The sequence below is a fragment of the Stegodyphus dumicola genome, chromosome 7 (assembly GCF_044657685.1).
Source record: "Stegodyphus dumicola isolate Sdum_Otavi_A_Nest chromosome 7, ASM4465768v1".
Lineage (NCBI taxonomy): Eukaryota > Metazoa > Arthropoda > Arachnida > Araneae > Eresidae > Stegodyphus > Stegodyphus dumicola.
The window spans coordinates 106,522,974-106,541,538 of record NC_140774.1 but is presented as its reverse complement, the minus strand read 5'-3'; the positions used below and the strand labels follow the sequence as shown (position 1 = coordinate 106,541,538).

At 31.4% G+C, this 18,565-nt stretch overlaps 1 protein-coding gene across 3 annotated transcripts in view; it reads right to left on the bottom strand.

The window, feature by feature from the left end:
- Sec24CD (COPII coat complex component secretory 24CD) overlaps window positions 1-18,565 on the bottom strand; it is a 114,596-nt gene that overhangs the window by 47,853 nt on the left and 48,178 nt on the right. For all 3 annotated transcript variants that reach the window (XM_035372814.2, XM_035372815.2, XM_035372812.2), the window contains exon 5: window positions 8,235-8,343. In XM_035372814.2, coding sequence (XP_035228705.2) covers window positions 8,235-8,343 — 109 coding nt within the window. The remainder of the gene's footprint in view (window positions 1-8,234; window positions 8,344-18,565) is intronic.

The window sequence follows — 18,565 nt, the reverse complement described above, 5'->3', positions numbered from 1 at the left end:
TTAATGATATTATCCATTACTTGAAATGGATATTACTGCATCAAATTTTAATACTGGCAAATTCTTCTTAAGCATTTAACTGACAGTACATTTAACAGACATGCCAATTTCGCTGCTACTGCCATTTAGGTGAAAACATGCCTACACCAATTTACGAAATTTTTTTAATAAAAAAGTGTGTATACTTATCCAACCGGAGGACGTTTCCAGGGTTAATATGAGGATATATAGTACATATTATATACACATAATTAGAAAAAGAATAATTGTATGTACAATGTTACAGTTTACAAAAATAGGCACCATCTAATTTTGGTAAAAGGCATCCACACAACTCGATCCAGATCGATTAGTGGGCAGATTTAGAAAATGAAATTAAGTTAGCTGCAGTTCGATGTCAGCACTTTTTTCAAAATACGAAGAATGAAAATTTAGTTTTTGCAATAATGTATGCAGTTTTGAATAAAACAAAACTTTTGAAAATATTTTGCTTGTGCAACAGTTTAATTCTATTAACATTAATCTATAAGTATTTTAAGTGAGAAGCATGGTCAATAAAAAAAGATGTTACGTGCTTGCACGTTTAATTTCAAGACTTTTAATTCCACAAACATGACGAAAATTTGCTTACATTTAGTTTAAAAATAATGGAAAGAGGCATGTCCCTATTACAGAGGTTCTACTGCATACAACAAAGTCTGCTAGTAAGTGGAAATCAAAGCTTCTACCTCAGGAATACCTACTTTTAGAAATAAAAGGAGTTGTTACTAAAGTATGATGTCTACTTTCGAGGCAAAAGAAGAACAAATTTCGTTTTCACAAAAATTCAAGTGCCCAAGTTTGAAGTTCTATTGTTTGCCATGTTTATCGTTCAAAACTGCATGACTTGTTCCAGCTATCTTGAAGTGATTACCACTGTGGGTGCTTGAAGTAGAATGATACAGAAGCTTAGTCCAGATAGGCAGAACTGCCGGTAGAAAATTTAAGCTATGTACATCGTATGTACATGCACAATGTTTTTTCCTAAATAAATATTATGCAACATGAGTTCAACTCTCTCAATATGGAAAAATGTATTAAGTAAAAATGGTTACAAAGGCCTGTCCGGTACTGTGACGTTAGTGGAGTTGCTTATTTTTATCTGAAGAACGGTGGTGTGAAGTGCCTCATACAGAAGTCACAATGAATTTGAAGCATCTCCTATCTGTAATTAAAATCTTAAAAATTCTCTTTTTTATTATTTTTAATAACAAAATAAAATATAGTTGTTAAACTAACTTTCTACCACCAATATTCCCATAAAAAGTATAATTAATGAATAACAATACTTTTTACTTCATTATTCAGATTTGCAACTTTCTTCTTATTTTCTACCATCACATTTATTGAAAAATCCAGCCTATAAATGCAGTTTTCACTTTGTAACACTGATTGTTGGTTAAGTTCTTCTTAGGTGGCCGCATGCCACAAGGCATGGGTTCTTGGGTTGAAACCCTACCCCAGACTAATAAAATTGATAAGGCATGTAAATAGCATTTCATATAAATCAAAATTCAAAAAGTTATGATAAGCATTTCAGAAATGTTGATAAGTAATTGTTGCTTAAGTAAAACAGACATTCTACTTCATGAGAGGGAAACGAAATTTCAGTAGTGGGAGGAGCGAAACGGGTTTATATGAAATAGAATTTTGCATGAACTGTACAGCAAAACAGTTATCAAATGTGCAAAAAGCAAATACAGAATTTTGAAATTGATGGGAAGAAAGAGATAAGAAAATAAATCAGTAACTAAAGAAGAAATATTATTGTTAATATGAAAGTATTCAGATAACCCCAGTTTATTAAATGAAGAAGCTTCGTGAATAATTTTTGCAGATCTAAAGTGAAAATGTAATCAAGTGTCCTTCATTGATTAGCTGTGAAAATTACTTCATTTCTCCTTTCCCAAAATACAATTCATGTTCCAGCGAGAAATTTCAAAACTTTTTTAGTTTGTATGATATGTTAAATCACACATGAATTTAACAATATAGATCGAGATAATATAATTTAACAAAATAGAGATGGCATCTTTAAGAATCAAATTTTTGACGGTAGTAGGAAAAAAAAAAAAAAAAAAAAAAAAAGAAGACTTTCTATTAACATTAATGAGTTAACTAATGTAGAATTTGAGCAAGTTTGTGATTGATAGATATATTAAATATCTGATGGAGACGTAAGGGCAAGTTTTACTAAAATCTTGTGTAATGCTCTTGTCTAAATGTCAGTCAACATGTCAGCTAAACATGCTGTTAAATGCATTCTCGATCAAATCAGGTGCCAGTTAAATGACTTGTTGGCCTAAATGTCCTGTCGGCTAATTGTCCATATCGGTTAAATGTCTGTGTCAGCTATGCTTTTTTCCACCTAGGTGTCTAAGACCCTTTTCTAAGGCTCAAATTTTACACGAGACTTAATTGTATATGTGTGTATGTCTTTCTATCATTTCTCACAAATGTAATATCAGTTGCCTCCTGTGGTGAATACTCAGCAATGAGACAGCTAGGTGACCAATGAGTTCAGCTATTCCTGATGAATGCATTAAATTGCAAGCATTTGGGTACTTAGTAAACAATAACAAAATTTTTCCTGGCTCATAGGTTTTTCTATTTTGTAACTTGTAAAATTGTATTAGATTTTAAATTATCTTTAAAATTTATTAGATTATTAGAGATTTTACTAGAGAAGTGACAGAATCATTAGATAATGGCTGGTTATGATACCTTGATATAATTTAACCCAAAGGCGATAAAACAACCATAATTTGCTATTATTAAATTAATTTTTTCTTCATTTTTCAAAGTTGTAAATGTTATTATATTAAAAATGATTTCTAAAAGCATGGTGATTAATATTTGCAGCTAATGGTATTATGATAAAATCTATGAATATACAATAAATTAAAGAAAGCGAGGAATAAAAAAAAGTTCAAATGAAATCTTGGTGTAAAAAGCAAATTATTTCAGCAAAGTTTTAATTAGTCGGAAACATTAAAAAGAAATCGTGGCAAATAATGGCACTCGTAATTAATGAGGTATTTTAAGCAAAAATCTTAGAAATAATAATACGAAATCTACAATTAACAAATTTAGTGTTTGCATACAAAAAACACTAAACTTTTAAGCATTCAAAAATCCATAAAATTTATACTTATATTTGCAGTTTACATTTTATTTATTTATTCATAGTTTATACTATATACATAATGTTAAACTGACCAATCTTTCGCACTATATGTGTGATGTTTCGGTGTTGATGATGACTTGAGGATTCAATTAAACAGCTGCATAGGTCAATAGATGACACGGTGAAGACAGACCTGGCCTTTGAACACTTATTATTTCATAATGAAATAGATTCACATATCATCACTGTGATATGTACACTTTTGGAAACCTACATTCTCAGATAATGGAGGCAAAACAGAGTGGCAAGCACACATCTAAGCAGCAAGGCAAAATGAGAATTAAAAAAAGCTCATGCAATAGTAGCAATGGTATTTATAGAGAAACATTTCTTTAATTTGATTGGCTAGGAGTTCACTGCGTTGCAGCATGATTACATAAACATGAAATGAATTTTCAAATTATTCACTTTAGATTCATTTATTAGTAATTTTAAGACAGGAAGGGGACATAGCCAAATTATAGTAACTCTGAGTTTCACATTACTTTTATCTTATGTATCCCCCTCCCAAACAGAAAAAGGCTTAGTGATAGACTAGTGGTTTTAGATGAAAGCATTAGAGCATTAACGAAACAAATGAAATATAATTTTCAAATATATAAATAAAATTTTGATGAACATTTTAAAAATAACATTTTTGACCAATGAAAGGAGATTTTAGACTGTAGTAAAATTTTCAGTCTAAATTTAAACGTTTGCAAGAAATAACTACAAAATTTCTCAGTTCTTGAAAATTTCTGTTTAAATATCCTAATGTAATTTTAACAAACTGAATATGATGAAATGAATATTATAATTTTTTAACATCAGAATGTATATTTTTAAAATTATCCTTGTCTTGAAAGTCTTCTTGTAGAAACTATTGCATTCGATACAAGACCATAAAATTCTTTACACATACATGAAATTATTTTTACTCACAAAATAAATCACATTTCCTTATTGTTAAGCACTGTAAAATGTATGTTGGAAATTAATGAACATAAAACTAACAAAATAAACTTTGACCAAAATGGTGAAGGCCTCACAAAGCAACTCAGCTTAACTGTCTGCTGATGGCTTAAGATGCTTAAATACAACAGCAAGTAAAAACCTCTGTTCCATAATAAAAGTGAAAACAAAAAAATACAAAAATTCAAACTCAAATTAAGATAAATAACTTGTGTTATTGGAGAAGTCAAACAACAAGAATAAATGTAATATTTGTAAATTTTGAAGGACTAGTTTAACTACAGAACAATCTTCCTCAGCTGCCTAAATGCATATATAAATAAAAACATAAACTAAGTTCATACACAAATAAAAACTAAACACTGCTAACCATCTATACAAGCAAGATATCAGACTCCACGTCAAAATGTGCTTAACTATATCAGAGCAACACACAACATCTTGCTATAGTATCTCAGGCATAACTGAATGAGTGTAGACAAATATGCACTTATTGTTGGTCTCCTATCACATTACGAGGCTAAGGTAAAAAGTTCTTGGCCTGAACAAGAGATGGTGCTCCAATCAGCAAAATTTATGTTTCCCGCCTGGTTGCATGTGTCATTAATTCGTATGATCAGTTTCAACTTGTTCTCTTAAGTAGTTTGTTTACACGAATTTTCACAGCACACTTCTTGTGCGTTATTCGTTAAAATGGATAAACTTGAACATTGTGCGGTCATAAAATTCGTTTTGGATGGATTAACCCCTAAGAAAATTCATCCAAAGTCGACAGAAATTTATGGGGACTTTGCTCTTTCCATATCAATCATTAAAAAGTGAGCAGCTGAATTTAAACGTGGTCGCACCTCCCTCAGGTTAGGTTAGGTTATTTAATTACGGCAAAGCCTCGAGGGCTATCTGCCTAAGAGGAGGGATGCCTTCGTGGAGGACTTTCTAAGGGAAACTGGCTCGTATACACGTTACACATGGGGAAAACCACGAAAACACCCATGCAGCCAGCCTGTTCGCGGGATTCGAACCTCGGACCGAACTATCAGTGTTCAGCGACTTTACCGCTCGGCCGCTGGTGGGCCGCACCTCCCTCAAAGATGACTCATGTGAAGGATAGCCAAAAAACCACAACCACACTAGAAACCATAGAAAAAGTGCATGATATCATATTGGACGATAGGCGAGAGTAAAGGTGAGTGAGATACCTGATGCTATGGGGATTTTAGAAGAAAGGTTGCGAAACAGCTTGCACAAAGAATTAAGGATGTGAAAGCTCTACAAAAGTTGGGTGCCGCATTTGCTGAATGCCGATCAAAAGCAAATGCACCAATGATTTTTTTTGGTAGCAATCTTTAGGCTGATTCAGAAGGGATCCTACCAATTTTGTACGCCAATGTATCACCATGGATGCAGCATGGGCCCACCAACAACTACATGCCAGAATGAAACAGTGGTCCAAGCAGTGGGTGGAAGCCAGTGGTTCAATGCCAAAGAAAGCAAAGTCGATCACATCACTGGAAAGGTCATGGCCAGTGTATTTTGGGATGCGAAAGGGATCCCGTTAATTATTACTTTGCAAAGGGCAGAATAATTACAGGTGAATATTACTCCAACCTTCTTGACCAGCTGGATGTCAAAATTCACGAGAAGAGGCCTGGCTTGAAGAATAAAAAAAATCATCTTTCACCAGGACAACACACCTGTGTACAAAGGTGCATCAACGATAGGAAAACTGCAGGATTTGGAGTACGACTTGCTTGGCCATCCTCTTTTCTCCTGATTTAGCACCCTCAAAATTCCACCTGATGCCAAACTGATGGTGAAACCCCCTCGCATCTGATGAAGAAGTCGAGAGGGTCGTAGAACATTTTCACAACCTCCCAGACTTTCACTTCTGGGAAGAAACTGATGATGTTGGATAAATGCTAGACCAAGTGTGTTGAAGTCAAGGGAGATTATGTAGAAAAATAAAATAATTTTTTAACTGAAAGTCAGGCCGAGAACTTTCACCTTACCATCGTATTTATCCTGTACCAATCGGTACTTCCTATAATTCATGCTCAATACTGCTGAGAGTGGTCAAATTCACATAAGGTGTAGAGAACAAACTTGATGTGACAGAAGAAAACTAATTACAGTTTTGAAATCAGCATCCCTGTTTAACTCTAAAACACATTAAAAATCGAACAACAGATTTTCTCATTGTTTCAAAATTTGTCACACAATATCACAACTATAAAAATTTTGAATTACCGTTACTTATTTTAATTGTCATCAAATTTCAAAATTTTATAACAAATTTTCATCATTATAACTTGCACTTTAACATCATTTTAAATAGCTACTGAAATTACGGTTTTTATTGTTATTAAGACATTTCTAATTTTCTTATTTTACACAAAAATGGAAGACCCTACAGTTTTCTTCAAAAATTAATATATCCATCTGTTAAGCACATATGCATTAACTAAATGATGCATAATAATTCAAGGAGTGAGAGGCAATTACTCTACAGGCCTCCATTCCTTGTTTAAGAGGTCTTTTTGAACCATACTAAAACATTCCATTCAGAAAATCAGAATGTTACGCCATTACATATTTAAAATAATAATTATATATGAAAAAAGAGTACTATTAAAAACTACTCAGCATTACTATTGAAAAATTACTACTTTTTCATTAGGCAGGGGCCTTCAAAGTTTATATTAACCTCTTCTATCTCTGCATACAATTAATTAATTATATGCAATTATTATATTTTTATATTAAAACACAAAAGCAAAATTTTTATTACATTCTTCTGTACCAAATGTTAAAAATTATATCATTCATTTTTTATATTCAAATCATTCTCAAAATAACTATCAAGTTCCTAAAAAATTATAATAATAATCAAAATTTCTAATGATTACTATAGTAAATTTTAATAACCTTCCCTAAATAAAATAATTACTACTCTTTAAATCCCTTACTTAATTTATTAAATACAATAATAAAAATTTAAATTTTTTGATACCCTAAAATTTTTAATCATTTTCACAAAATAGTACTAAAGTTTTAAAAGCCAATAAGAAAACAGTATAACATACTTAAATTTTTAAATCATACTACTTACTAGCATTTTCTATATGATGATAATATAAAATATTTCTAGCTGCACTAATTAGACCTTATTTTATTTCCAAAACACTTTGTAGAATTTTAAAATCCATAGCACAATTTGAGTTTTATTTCACTGAAGTGACTGTAATTTAACACACTGTGAATGAAAGAAAATACTTATGAATCTGTTGGAGATTGTAATTTTATTTATTATTATTATTTTTTTTTTAACTGACCAGCATGATGTTAACAGCGAAGAGATGAAGCAAAAGTAAGTTTATCACGGGCACACTTGAAGCACTTTCTATAAACACAGACTGACTACCTGTGAATAAGTAGTTGAAATGCTTTGGGACATTCCTTGAAAATACTCATTAAATCACTTTTAAACGCTATTAATGAACAGTTTCCATTGAGATATGAAAGAGCAGGTAAACATCCTGTCAATTAATTAAAACTGTGATATTTCGGTGTATATGATGACTTGAAGATTCAAATTAAACAGCTGCATAGGTAATTGGATAACACACTGAAGACAGACCTGGCCTTTAAACACTTATTATTTCAAAATGAAACAGGTTCACACATCATCACAGGTGCGATATGCACATGCACAGTTTTGAAAACTTACATTCTCAGATAATGGAGACAAAACAGAGTGGCAAGTACAGGTTTAAGCAGCAAGGCAAAATGGAAAGAAAAAAAGACTTCAGCAATAGCAGCAGTGATATTTATAGACAGAAATTTCTTTAATCTGATTGGCTAGGGGTTCACTGCATTGCAGCATGATTACATAAACATAAAAGAGATTAAATTTTCAGATTAGGCATTTTGAATTCATATATTAGTATTTTTAAGACATGAAAGGGATGTTACCAAATTAAAGTTAGTAATTTTTAGTTTCAGATTTTTTTTTTACCTAACATATATACATACACATACTATACATAAAATTTATTACCTTCATCAATGACTGTAAAATCTGTGGTTACTAGAGGAGGTACCAGCCCCCGTTGAGCAGTAGGAAAAGAACAACTTCTAAGCTTCCTATCATCTTCAATAACTTGGATCTAAAGGAGATGTAAGCAAAAATTACAAAATAAAGCAACTAGAAATTTACAAAAAAAAGTGCAGAAGCAGAATAAAGCTGCTAAACAAAAACTAAGGTTTCATGGTACTTATGTATTAATGCAACCACGTTGATGCAATATTTCTGATAAAAAGGTAAAAGTTACTTATTGGGTACAGATTGATTGTTTTTGCAACTTCTTTTAAAATGATTTCCAAGCTATCGAAAGTTGGCAAACATCATCAACATATGAAGAAAAAAAAAAATATTTAAGCAATTTTAAAATACAAATTTAAATTACTTATTAACACAAGAATCTTGGCGCAATTTGGAAATTTTTTACAGATGGAAAGGTAGAAGTTACTTGTCAGGGGCAAGATGGTGTTCCTCACACTTTCTTTATATATATATATATTTAAGAAAGCTTCCCGCATTATTGATATTTACAGTATATCAGTAAACATTATCAACATATGAAAAGAAAACATACTTGCGCAACTAAGAAAAATTTTAATTATTAAATGAGAATTACATGATACATTAAACAACACACATTTTTATTCAAATCTTTCCGTAATTTGTTTTGTGCTATTCTTCTCCCTAAGTACACAGAAATGTTTTTGCTAAAAGAATCATAACAGAATTGTGGAGACTTGGCTTCCTGCAAAACTTGGCAACAGAGTCTACCAACAATGTATTTCCTCATTATTCCATTTAGAAAATTTTCAGCAAAATTCTTTATTCCTGCAGACCGTTTACTGCAGTTTCCACTGCTGGCAAATTTCAAAAGCTCATATTTTAAAATTAAGTTTAAGGCAAAATATATCATGATTTATTTTAAAAAATCATTGGAACTTGAATCAACAAAATATGTACAACACATACAAAAATGGCGGGGTAGTTTGATTGAAGGACTATTATGAGCATGGTTGCCAGAATTTAACCCATTCTGAAAATTTGGCACTTTCTACTAAAATGCTACATTAATATACACATACCTTTTAATTATTAAAAAAAATATATGATACATTAAAAAAAGTAAAACATATACATTCATCACCAAATCTTTCTGCAATTTTTTTGCACTATTATTCTTTCCAAAAATACAGCGATCTATTTTCACTTAAAAAGCATCAGAGAATTGCAGAGACTCAGCACCTTGAAAAACTTGGCAATACTAGCCATCTACCAAATGCCTCTCCTAGTCCTCTTTGGAGATTTTGCAATAAAATCAACATTCATGCTGAAATACTACTGCAGTTTCTTCCATTGCTGGCAAATTCTTTCATGGAGGACTTTCTAAGGAAAACTGGATTGTATACACGTAACACATGGGAAAAACCATGAAAACCTACATGCAGCCAATCCATTCGCCTGGAATTGAACCCAGGACGCCTATTCTATGATCACTGGATCTGTCTACAACTTGAGCAAACAATATTGACTCAAAAAACCGGTATGGACAACCCATCACAACTTATCGGAGAAAGACATTCTGTAGTCCTCAGTTGGTGGGCGGGTGGGTCCATTTGACTTAAATGACTTGACTGAAAGGGGACAAGGCTTCAAGGAGCTTTAGACCAATCGCAGTACAGACGAGTGACGAAATTTATAGCGCGCGCTGGCTGAAGTTCTAAGAATATTCTCCCATTATTTCACTAACTCACACGCTGCATTTGTAGTTTGAAAAAAATGGCACAAAACAGTATTATGACACACACGCAGCAGAATATGCTGTTATGTTATCCGTTTTCTAAGGATCCCGGTTTTTAAGGGGAAAGTTAACGCAAGAATTTAGGACTAAGAAATATAGAGTGATATGGGATACCATGAAAGCAACGGTAAATAGATAAGAGTAAATGAATTAAGCTTACTTCAAATCTTTTTAGAAATAAGCAATTTTATTCATTTAAATTTATAATATGATTAACTTGCATTACAATCTAATTGCAAAGTAAGTTCTTTTTTTTTTTTGTTTGTTTTTTAATATGCTTACATTAAGCTGTTTTCACGCATTTTATTTTACAGTTAATATTAGAAAAATATTTCTTTAAGTAAGAAATAAGAAAGAAAATATTTTTTCCTTTTTTTTTATTTTCTTTTTCTATGAAAATTATTTCTTTTGGGAAAAGGACTAAAATTCATTCGCTATTACAGTACGGCCGATTGCTGCTGCATTCAGCTATCACACACGCATCAAAATGTTTTATTTTAAATAATTTATTTTATAATTAACATGAAAGAAAATATTTTTTCAATATAAAATAGTATATACCAAAATTATACTAATCCATCCTGTATGTGTGATTAATTCGTATTGTAATTTTTGTCACACAATTACTAATACTTTTTTTTAACATTACATTGCTGTTATTTTAATTTCTTATATATATAAAAACTGCTTATTTAAAATATTCTTCCTTCTCAAAAGATTTTATTCTGTGAAAATAATTAAAAGATAGTAATATTATTTTCACAATGCAAGTACCAAAGTAAAAATAATCAATGTACGACGTATATAGGAAATTGAAGAACACGGGTTAAGATGAATCGTTGACAAAACGTTTCTTTAACTTTTCGCGATAATTTAAACTCGGATTTTCGTGCCTTTTCTTTTCTTTCTTTCTTTCTTTTGCTCAAAATAAATAATCCATTAATTTATTTAGCGCGAAAAAATATTTTCTTTACCTTTCACAAAACGATATTCACGTTAATAATATTGTAACTAAATGCACTTAGATAATTTCATATAAGAAAATCTTTTATATTAATTCAGATTATTTTATAAATTTATCAGTGTTTTTTATATATACTGAAGGTGATTTTTTCCAGATTCACACTGTTTCTTTAAATATTTTTCTGCAGTTGAAGTCCTTGTCAAACCAGCGTTTCGACACATTAAATAGAAAACTAATAACATTCAATATCTCTTTTACAATATAAAAATGAGAACTCTACTATGAACAGTATCTTTTTTTTAAGTTTGCAAAGAAACAATGTTTTTTAATACTAATGGATTACAAAAGTACTAGTCCATGAACAAAAAAGAGGAAAAAAAACATTTTCGTCTCTAGCGCGCGAAACTTTGTATCGAAAATTCTAAAGGTATGTCTCAGTCTTATAGCATTGTTACTTTATAGCATAATAAAATAATAATACAGTATAATTCTGCTAATAAGCCAACCAGTGGCCGAGCGGTAGAGTCGCTGAACGCAGGTAGTTTGGTCCGAGGTTCGAATCCTACGAAGGAGCTGCCCGCATCGGCGTTTTCGTGGCTTTCCCCAGATGTAATGTGTATACAAGCCAGTTTCCCTCAGATCGTCCTCCCTTAGAAACCAATTTTAAAGCGTAATAAAATTCCACACACACACAAAGAAAAGAGAAATCTGAAAGCATTCAGATTTTATATTACTCACAAAAGGCCGGTTTTTTTTAAATTTTTTGCGTGTTACCTTTATTTATTAAATATCATGTTCTTTGCATTTAAACCATAAAATTCAATTCAACAGCAAAATCATATAATTTAAAAAGCGCATATCTTTAGAATTTCCGATACATAGTTTCGCGCTGTAGAGATGAAAATGTTTCTTTCCTCTTTTTTTTTCCCCGTACAATGTTGCCATTGCTCGCTTTGAAATCATTCAGTTTCTTAATCAAACACTCATAAATGCTTTACAAAATATGAAATAGATAATAAAACAAATTCCCAGTTCCAAATTTTGGCCTCCAAGATGCCTATATTAGGATGAAGGATTACGTTATTCAAAATTTCATGGCTCTAGGTATCGTTGTTTTATCACAGTGCGAGAAACATTCATACATTTATGCAGATTTCTCATTATTTAATTTCTTTAAATATAATACAGTGCGATGACATTTAGTGGCAACGATTTGAAAAGTGAAACGCTACAAAATGGCAAAACGAAGTTAATAGCCCTTCTGGGCTAAAACTTATTTTTAAAAGTATCTCACTAATAGTAGTACTGCTACTGAAAAAATATTATAAAGCTATTTTATAGTTTTATAATTGTTTTTTAAATTTTTATTTTACAGTAGTGTGAATTTCGCGTAATAATGAACAACATTCCTTTTTGTGTACAGTATTGTTTGTAAGGTATTCAACTGTTAGATTTTAAAATAAACGTAATTCTTGCTGTACATAAATGGAGTAGAAGCTTATCAGATGTCTATATGTGCTTAATAAACTTATTATCTTCTACATTTTTAAAGCATATAATTACAATTTATATCTATAATTTCAGGAATAGTATAAATAACCTTTCTTACAGTAGAAACTGCGTTCTTGTTTACTGAATGTGGCTCCAAATACTCTATCAGTTCATCGCAAATTAAAATAACTATAAATTTTGGCAATCTGAAATGTGCAATGAAAACATCTGGCAGAGCAAAAGCATCAACATATTTTCTATAAATTCGTCACCGATTCAGAGATCTACGACCGTATTCTTCGTTTAAATATAAAAAAAAATCAGCGGCGAAAACATATACAAAGCCATTGTCTACTTAGTACGTCAACTGCACAACCCTGATTGACGACGCGGCAACACTTTTTTGCGTGCTTTCTACAACTTTCTCACTCAGAGAATATAGGATGTCGGGCATCGTTTTTCACTAGCAGCGACATCTGGCGGCCCACAACTTGCTGTCGATTCTCATAGCTTAGAATAACCGTCCAGGTCGGAACTACCAGTGATCAGCAACTTTACTACTTAGCCACCGGTGGGCAGGGGTGAATGATAACCTTGGAAACGTGTGTTATATACTTCCCACAATTTGTTACATTTTCATGTTCTTTAAAAAAAAAAAAAAAAAAAAAAGGCTACACCGTATTTACATTCGTGTCAGTCATACTTTCTATAAATATACAGACATATATAAATAAATGTAAAATAAAATGTTATATTGCATAGTTCATCATCATATAAAATGCTTAAACATTGGGTTTACAGTTGAAGCATGGTTGCCAGAATTTAACCCATTCTGAAAATTTGGCACTTTCTACTAAAGTGCTACATTAATATATACATACCTTTTAATTATTAAAAAAAAAATATTCCTTAACTGCTTCCTGTAGAATGGCCTTTGAGATTTTCAAGGTGTATTTTGATTGTCGCTTATCAGCACAGCGAATTGTTGGACACATAAGAAAAAAGGTCATTTTGCCATTCATCTTCTGTATTTTGTGCCAATTAGACGTGACTGAGAAGTATTTCATGAACTTCTAAAATATCTTTCAGAATCCTGCAGTAACCATTTATTGAAATTACAAGTCCGCATGAAATTAATGTTGAAATTCATATGTGGATGATACTTTTGGGAGAAATCAAAATGGTATTTATAGTTATTTTTGATGAAAATAGATTTTTTACATTAGCCTGGTGTAGCCATGAATGTTCAGAACAGACTGTGCTAAGTGAACATAAAGAAAGTAATACCAGTATCAATTGTTACGGTGCTAAAATGGGTGACAGCAAGAAGCAATTCAGAAAGCTGTGGAACGATGAATTTCAGTGATTATCATGTAAAAATGGTATCGCTTGGTGCAGAGCATGGTTATGCAAGGTTTCATGAAGGATACAGCTGTAGAATGTCTACACTATTAGAATTGTACCAAAGAAAAATGAACATAATACAAATGACTATTTCAGCATTCAGAAAAATTATTTAACATATTCTAATACTGCAAAGCCCAATAAGCCATTTTCTGACTTTTAAGATTTGGTTAGGCTGTTTAATAAATTTGAAGTAGGTTTGCTCTCAGTGGAGATCAAAACAACACACCATGCAGAGAGTTTACTTCTCATGTTACACCTTTTATCTATAAAAAGGTTACTGCAGAAATTTTTTATTGTAGTTGTGTTAACATTCTTTTGGATACATCAAATGATAAATCTACAAAGACGCACTAATAATATATGTTAGGTATATAAGAAATAAAACTATAAACGAGTCATCCCTTTTAATTGTCATATAGAAATGATAATGACCTATTAACTCTTTTTATTTTTGCATTAGTTTACTATGAAATTTTAGATCATGAAGAGCAAAAGCCAGGAATCAATTTGCAAGGCAGAAATTACACAGTAGGACTTGGAACAGATGGAGCTGCAAGCATGACTGGAAGAGAAATGGACTAGCTGCCATGCTGAAAAAGGACATAAAGATTGTAACATAACATTGTATTTCACATAAGTTAAATTTAAGTGTGCTGGATTCAGTAAGATGTAAAATATCTTGATGAACTGGACAGCGTTCTTCAGATATTGTATAAATTTTACAGTTATTCTCCAAAGCGACTATGGCAACTAGGACAAGTTGCTCAGTTGTTGCAGTTAAAACTCCCACAATTCAAATATTTAGATCAAATTCGAGTACTAATTTAGAATTCAAACAACAAACTGTGTCGAGTATAGTTAATGCCCTAATTATGATCTAATGGTTGTTCATTTAGAACTGTCAAATAGAAATGGAAAGGACATTGCTACAGCTTTCAGAGGATTGTCGAAAACAAATTAAACTTTCGATTTTTCCTAATTTTATATTTCTCGCTACATTTTCTTTCCATAGTCAGGGATTTTTCAAGCAGATCATAATTTTAAGCAGGGTAGAGTTTTATATAAACAGAGAAATCCTCAGAGTTGAATAAATTGGAATCTAAACCAGGCACATATGAACAACAGTTTATCAGCTCAACTAATATTAGTAGAAAGTTTAGGAACATTCACCTTACAAAAATAGATCATTAAATATTTGATTCAAATAAACAAAAAATAATCTCACATGAAATAGAAATAAAATTTGAAAGGGCTCAGATTTAAACAGTCACTTAAAAGGGTCCATTAAGGTTTTTTTTTTTTTTTTTTTTTTTTTATGCTCTCACTGAGCTCACAGTCTGCCACTACTCACTCCTGCCAACACATTTTTCTTTTTACCTTTATAGCTATATTATCACGTATAATTTTCTTTGTACTTACTACAATTCAATAGCAAAATTACAAAAATGTTAAAAACAGCATGTGCTTAGAACTCCTGATTAAATGCTTGCATACACTACAGTCTATTCTCAGTTTATCATATCAATGCACAGTTTACTTAGTAAAATGCCTTCCAAAACTTTTTTTTTTTTTGTCTTTTTATTATTGACATTTTGTGTGTTAAATTTATTAATTAAATACAGTCAAAAGTCTTTAATCCGGACTTCAAAGCTACAAACTTTCTGCGCATGCATAAATAACGGACTCGTTTAATGTATAACTCGTTTAATGTATAACGGATGGTATAAGCTAAGCTAAAATTATCTAATTATCTATTTCATTTAATTTTGCAGATTGCATTGTTCCTTAATCTTCTAATTGGATCTGGCTTATTATTTTTTGCAGACTGTTAGAGCAATTTTATAAAAGTAAGCTTGAACTTTCGATTATGTCAAAAAGAATTTCCGATTCTGGAGCTGCCAAAGGATCTACAAAGTGAAAGCATGTTTCGATGTCCATCAAACAAAAAGTGGAATTGCTGCAAAAAATAAATAAAGGCATATCGTTTGTTTCTCTAACCATTCTGAAATCTGTTTATCAATTTCACACTGCTCTGCCAGGGCAGACGTCGCGGCGCGCAATGAACTGGAAGTTGATCTGTCAGCACTAGCCTTATCTTCAGAGCAGATGTTTTTATTTTATTTGGCTCATAATTCCTTACTAAATGTAGTATTTCATCTCGATGTATTCCATCTTTGATATGATTTAAATCAAACGATGTACTCCGTCTTTGATACGAATTTAAATCAAATTCCTTGTCATTATAAATATCACGAATACACAAATAGTTTTCTGGTTGCAATTTTCTAATTTCGACTATGCGTAATGTAGGCTTTATGCATACGCGTGTTGAAAGAAATGTTTAATAAAGTAAACAAATAAATATTAAGCTTTTTTTTTTGTAAATTTTGATAGCCTTTAGATCATAATTGCTCTTTACTTCATAAATTATGGTTTCATATTTTTAATTGTATAATTTCTGCATGCCATCTTACCAGATTTAAACTGATGATCTATAATCCGGAAAAACCGATAATCCGGAATAGCCAAAGTCACAACGAGTCTGGATTAAAGACTTTTGACTGTAGCATGTTCTTCGCTCTTGAGCCACATAAAATTCAGTTGAATAGCAAAATCACAAAACATTTAAAAAAGCACATCTTTAGAATTTTATATGCAGTCTCATGCATTAGAGAAAACAATGCTTTAATCCATACATGGCTGTCAATGCTCACTTTCAAATCACTAAGTTTGTTAAAAAATACATTACAGTTTTATAAAATATGAAATACGAAATTAGTCTTCTAGGTGCACTGCATTATTTTAAATTTGATGGCCCAAGGTAACGTTTTTTCACAATGCAAGAAATATGCATACATTCATATAGATTCACTTTTATTTTTCCTTTAAAAGTAATACAGAGTGATAATATTTCACAGCAAGAATCTGAGAAGTGATTCAGACATCTAAAGTGATACACTGCCAAATCCCATTTCAAGACTAAAAGACCATTCTTTCAGGTTGATGATCATTTGGGCTAATAAAGAAACTTAAGAAATGCTTTCTGAAATGGGATGTGGATGTTATAAAAGTAAGTGCCATCTTTGACACTTTCACGTGGCCTCGTGACAATTTGGAAAGTTGTGAAAAGGACGAAATTGTAACTTAGTGCAATCACTTTGAAGGATGTGTCATTGATAGTTCAGTCTTCCAAACAAAACTAAAAAAACGTTTCCTCTTCTCAGCCAGTTATTGTCAATAGTCACAGTGTTGGCATCATCTACAGCATCCTGAGAACAAGATTAACCAAAGGAATATTATTAAGACCAAACCAAAGGAATATTATTAAGACTTAAACAAAGGAATATTATTAAGACTTATCTCGGAGCACACAGAGACAACATGATACACAATGACCTAATGACGATTAAATAAACCTTCAGATTTTCAACCACAAAAAGCAAGACTCTTGGTTATTTGGAAGCAAAACATCAGAATTGCATTAGCAGTGCAACCAGAGTGTCTGAAGTGTAAGCTGGACAAACATAATGCAGCTGAGGGACCGTACAAATGTTACTACTTAGCAGTAAGTTTTTATTATTTTGAGGGGTGGGCCAAAGGACATGGTAAAAAAAATTTTTGTTCTTGCCTACTGGAGTTTTGAAATTATTTCAAGTCCTGGTTGCCAGAGTTTGGCACACAGGGTTCATAGCCACATTTTAGTTAAAAAAATAAGCACCTATAAGCACTTTTCAAGCACATTTTAAGAAAAACAATAACCACCTGTCTAATTACATCATACACAACTACATATCCTTAAAAATTAGACTTGTAATTTAAAATATGAGAAATGAAGTACTTATTAAGAGAGAATAAGCATTACCTCAACCATGGAAAATAATTACTTTTTCTTTTAATTTTCTTTTAAATAATAATTCAATTTACAGAACTAGTTTACAAGATTTAATGATGAAATTTAAATTCAAAACAGAGAAAATAAATAATAATATGGCATATTTATTGTATTCGCTTGGAACCTAATAATAAATACAATTTATTTTTCCACTAATATTGATATTTAAATAATTTAAATCTAAATTCTGAACATTTTCATTGTATATCAGTTTTCTATTAACAGATATTGCAAGCAAAGTAATTTAAGTAAAAAAGAGGTAAATTTCTGAAATCAGAAGACAGAAATTTGCTTCGTTAACTTAAATCTTTAACAGTAAAAGCTTAACTAACCCGCATACTTGGAAATTAGCGAATATTCGGACAGTCGAGCGTAACTTGAAGGAGCGGAGGGGGGGTAGACTGTACCCGCTCTTTAGATTTTTCCACTAAATAAATGCTTTTGACATTTCAATACGTGCATCATATAAAAATAAACCAACGGAACTAAAAAATATTCTGCTTAGCAAGCACAGTAAAATTCTTTTAAGCGTTCATAAACAAATATCGAACTGAACATCAAAATTAATTATCTCTGCAAAATATCGCAAATGTTATTGCACAATACGTGCACAGCAATCGGAATCAACAACTGCCGGTATTGGGAGAATAAAGAACTAAATAACTGGTCATTAAGACACAATAACACGCCGAGTAAATACTAATTCAGAAGTCAAACAACAAAAATCAGCGTTATACCTACAAAATTTTCACAGG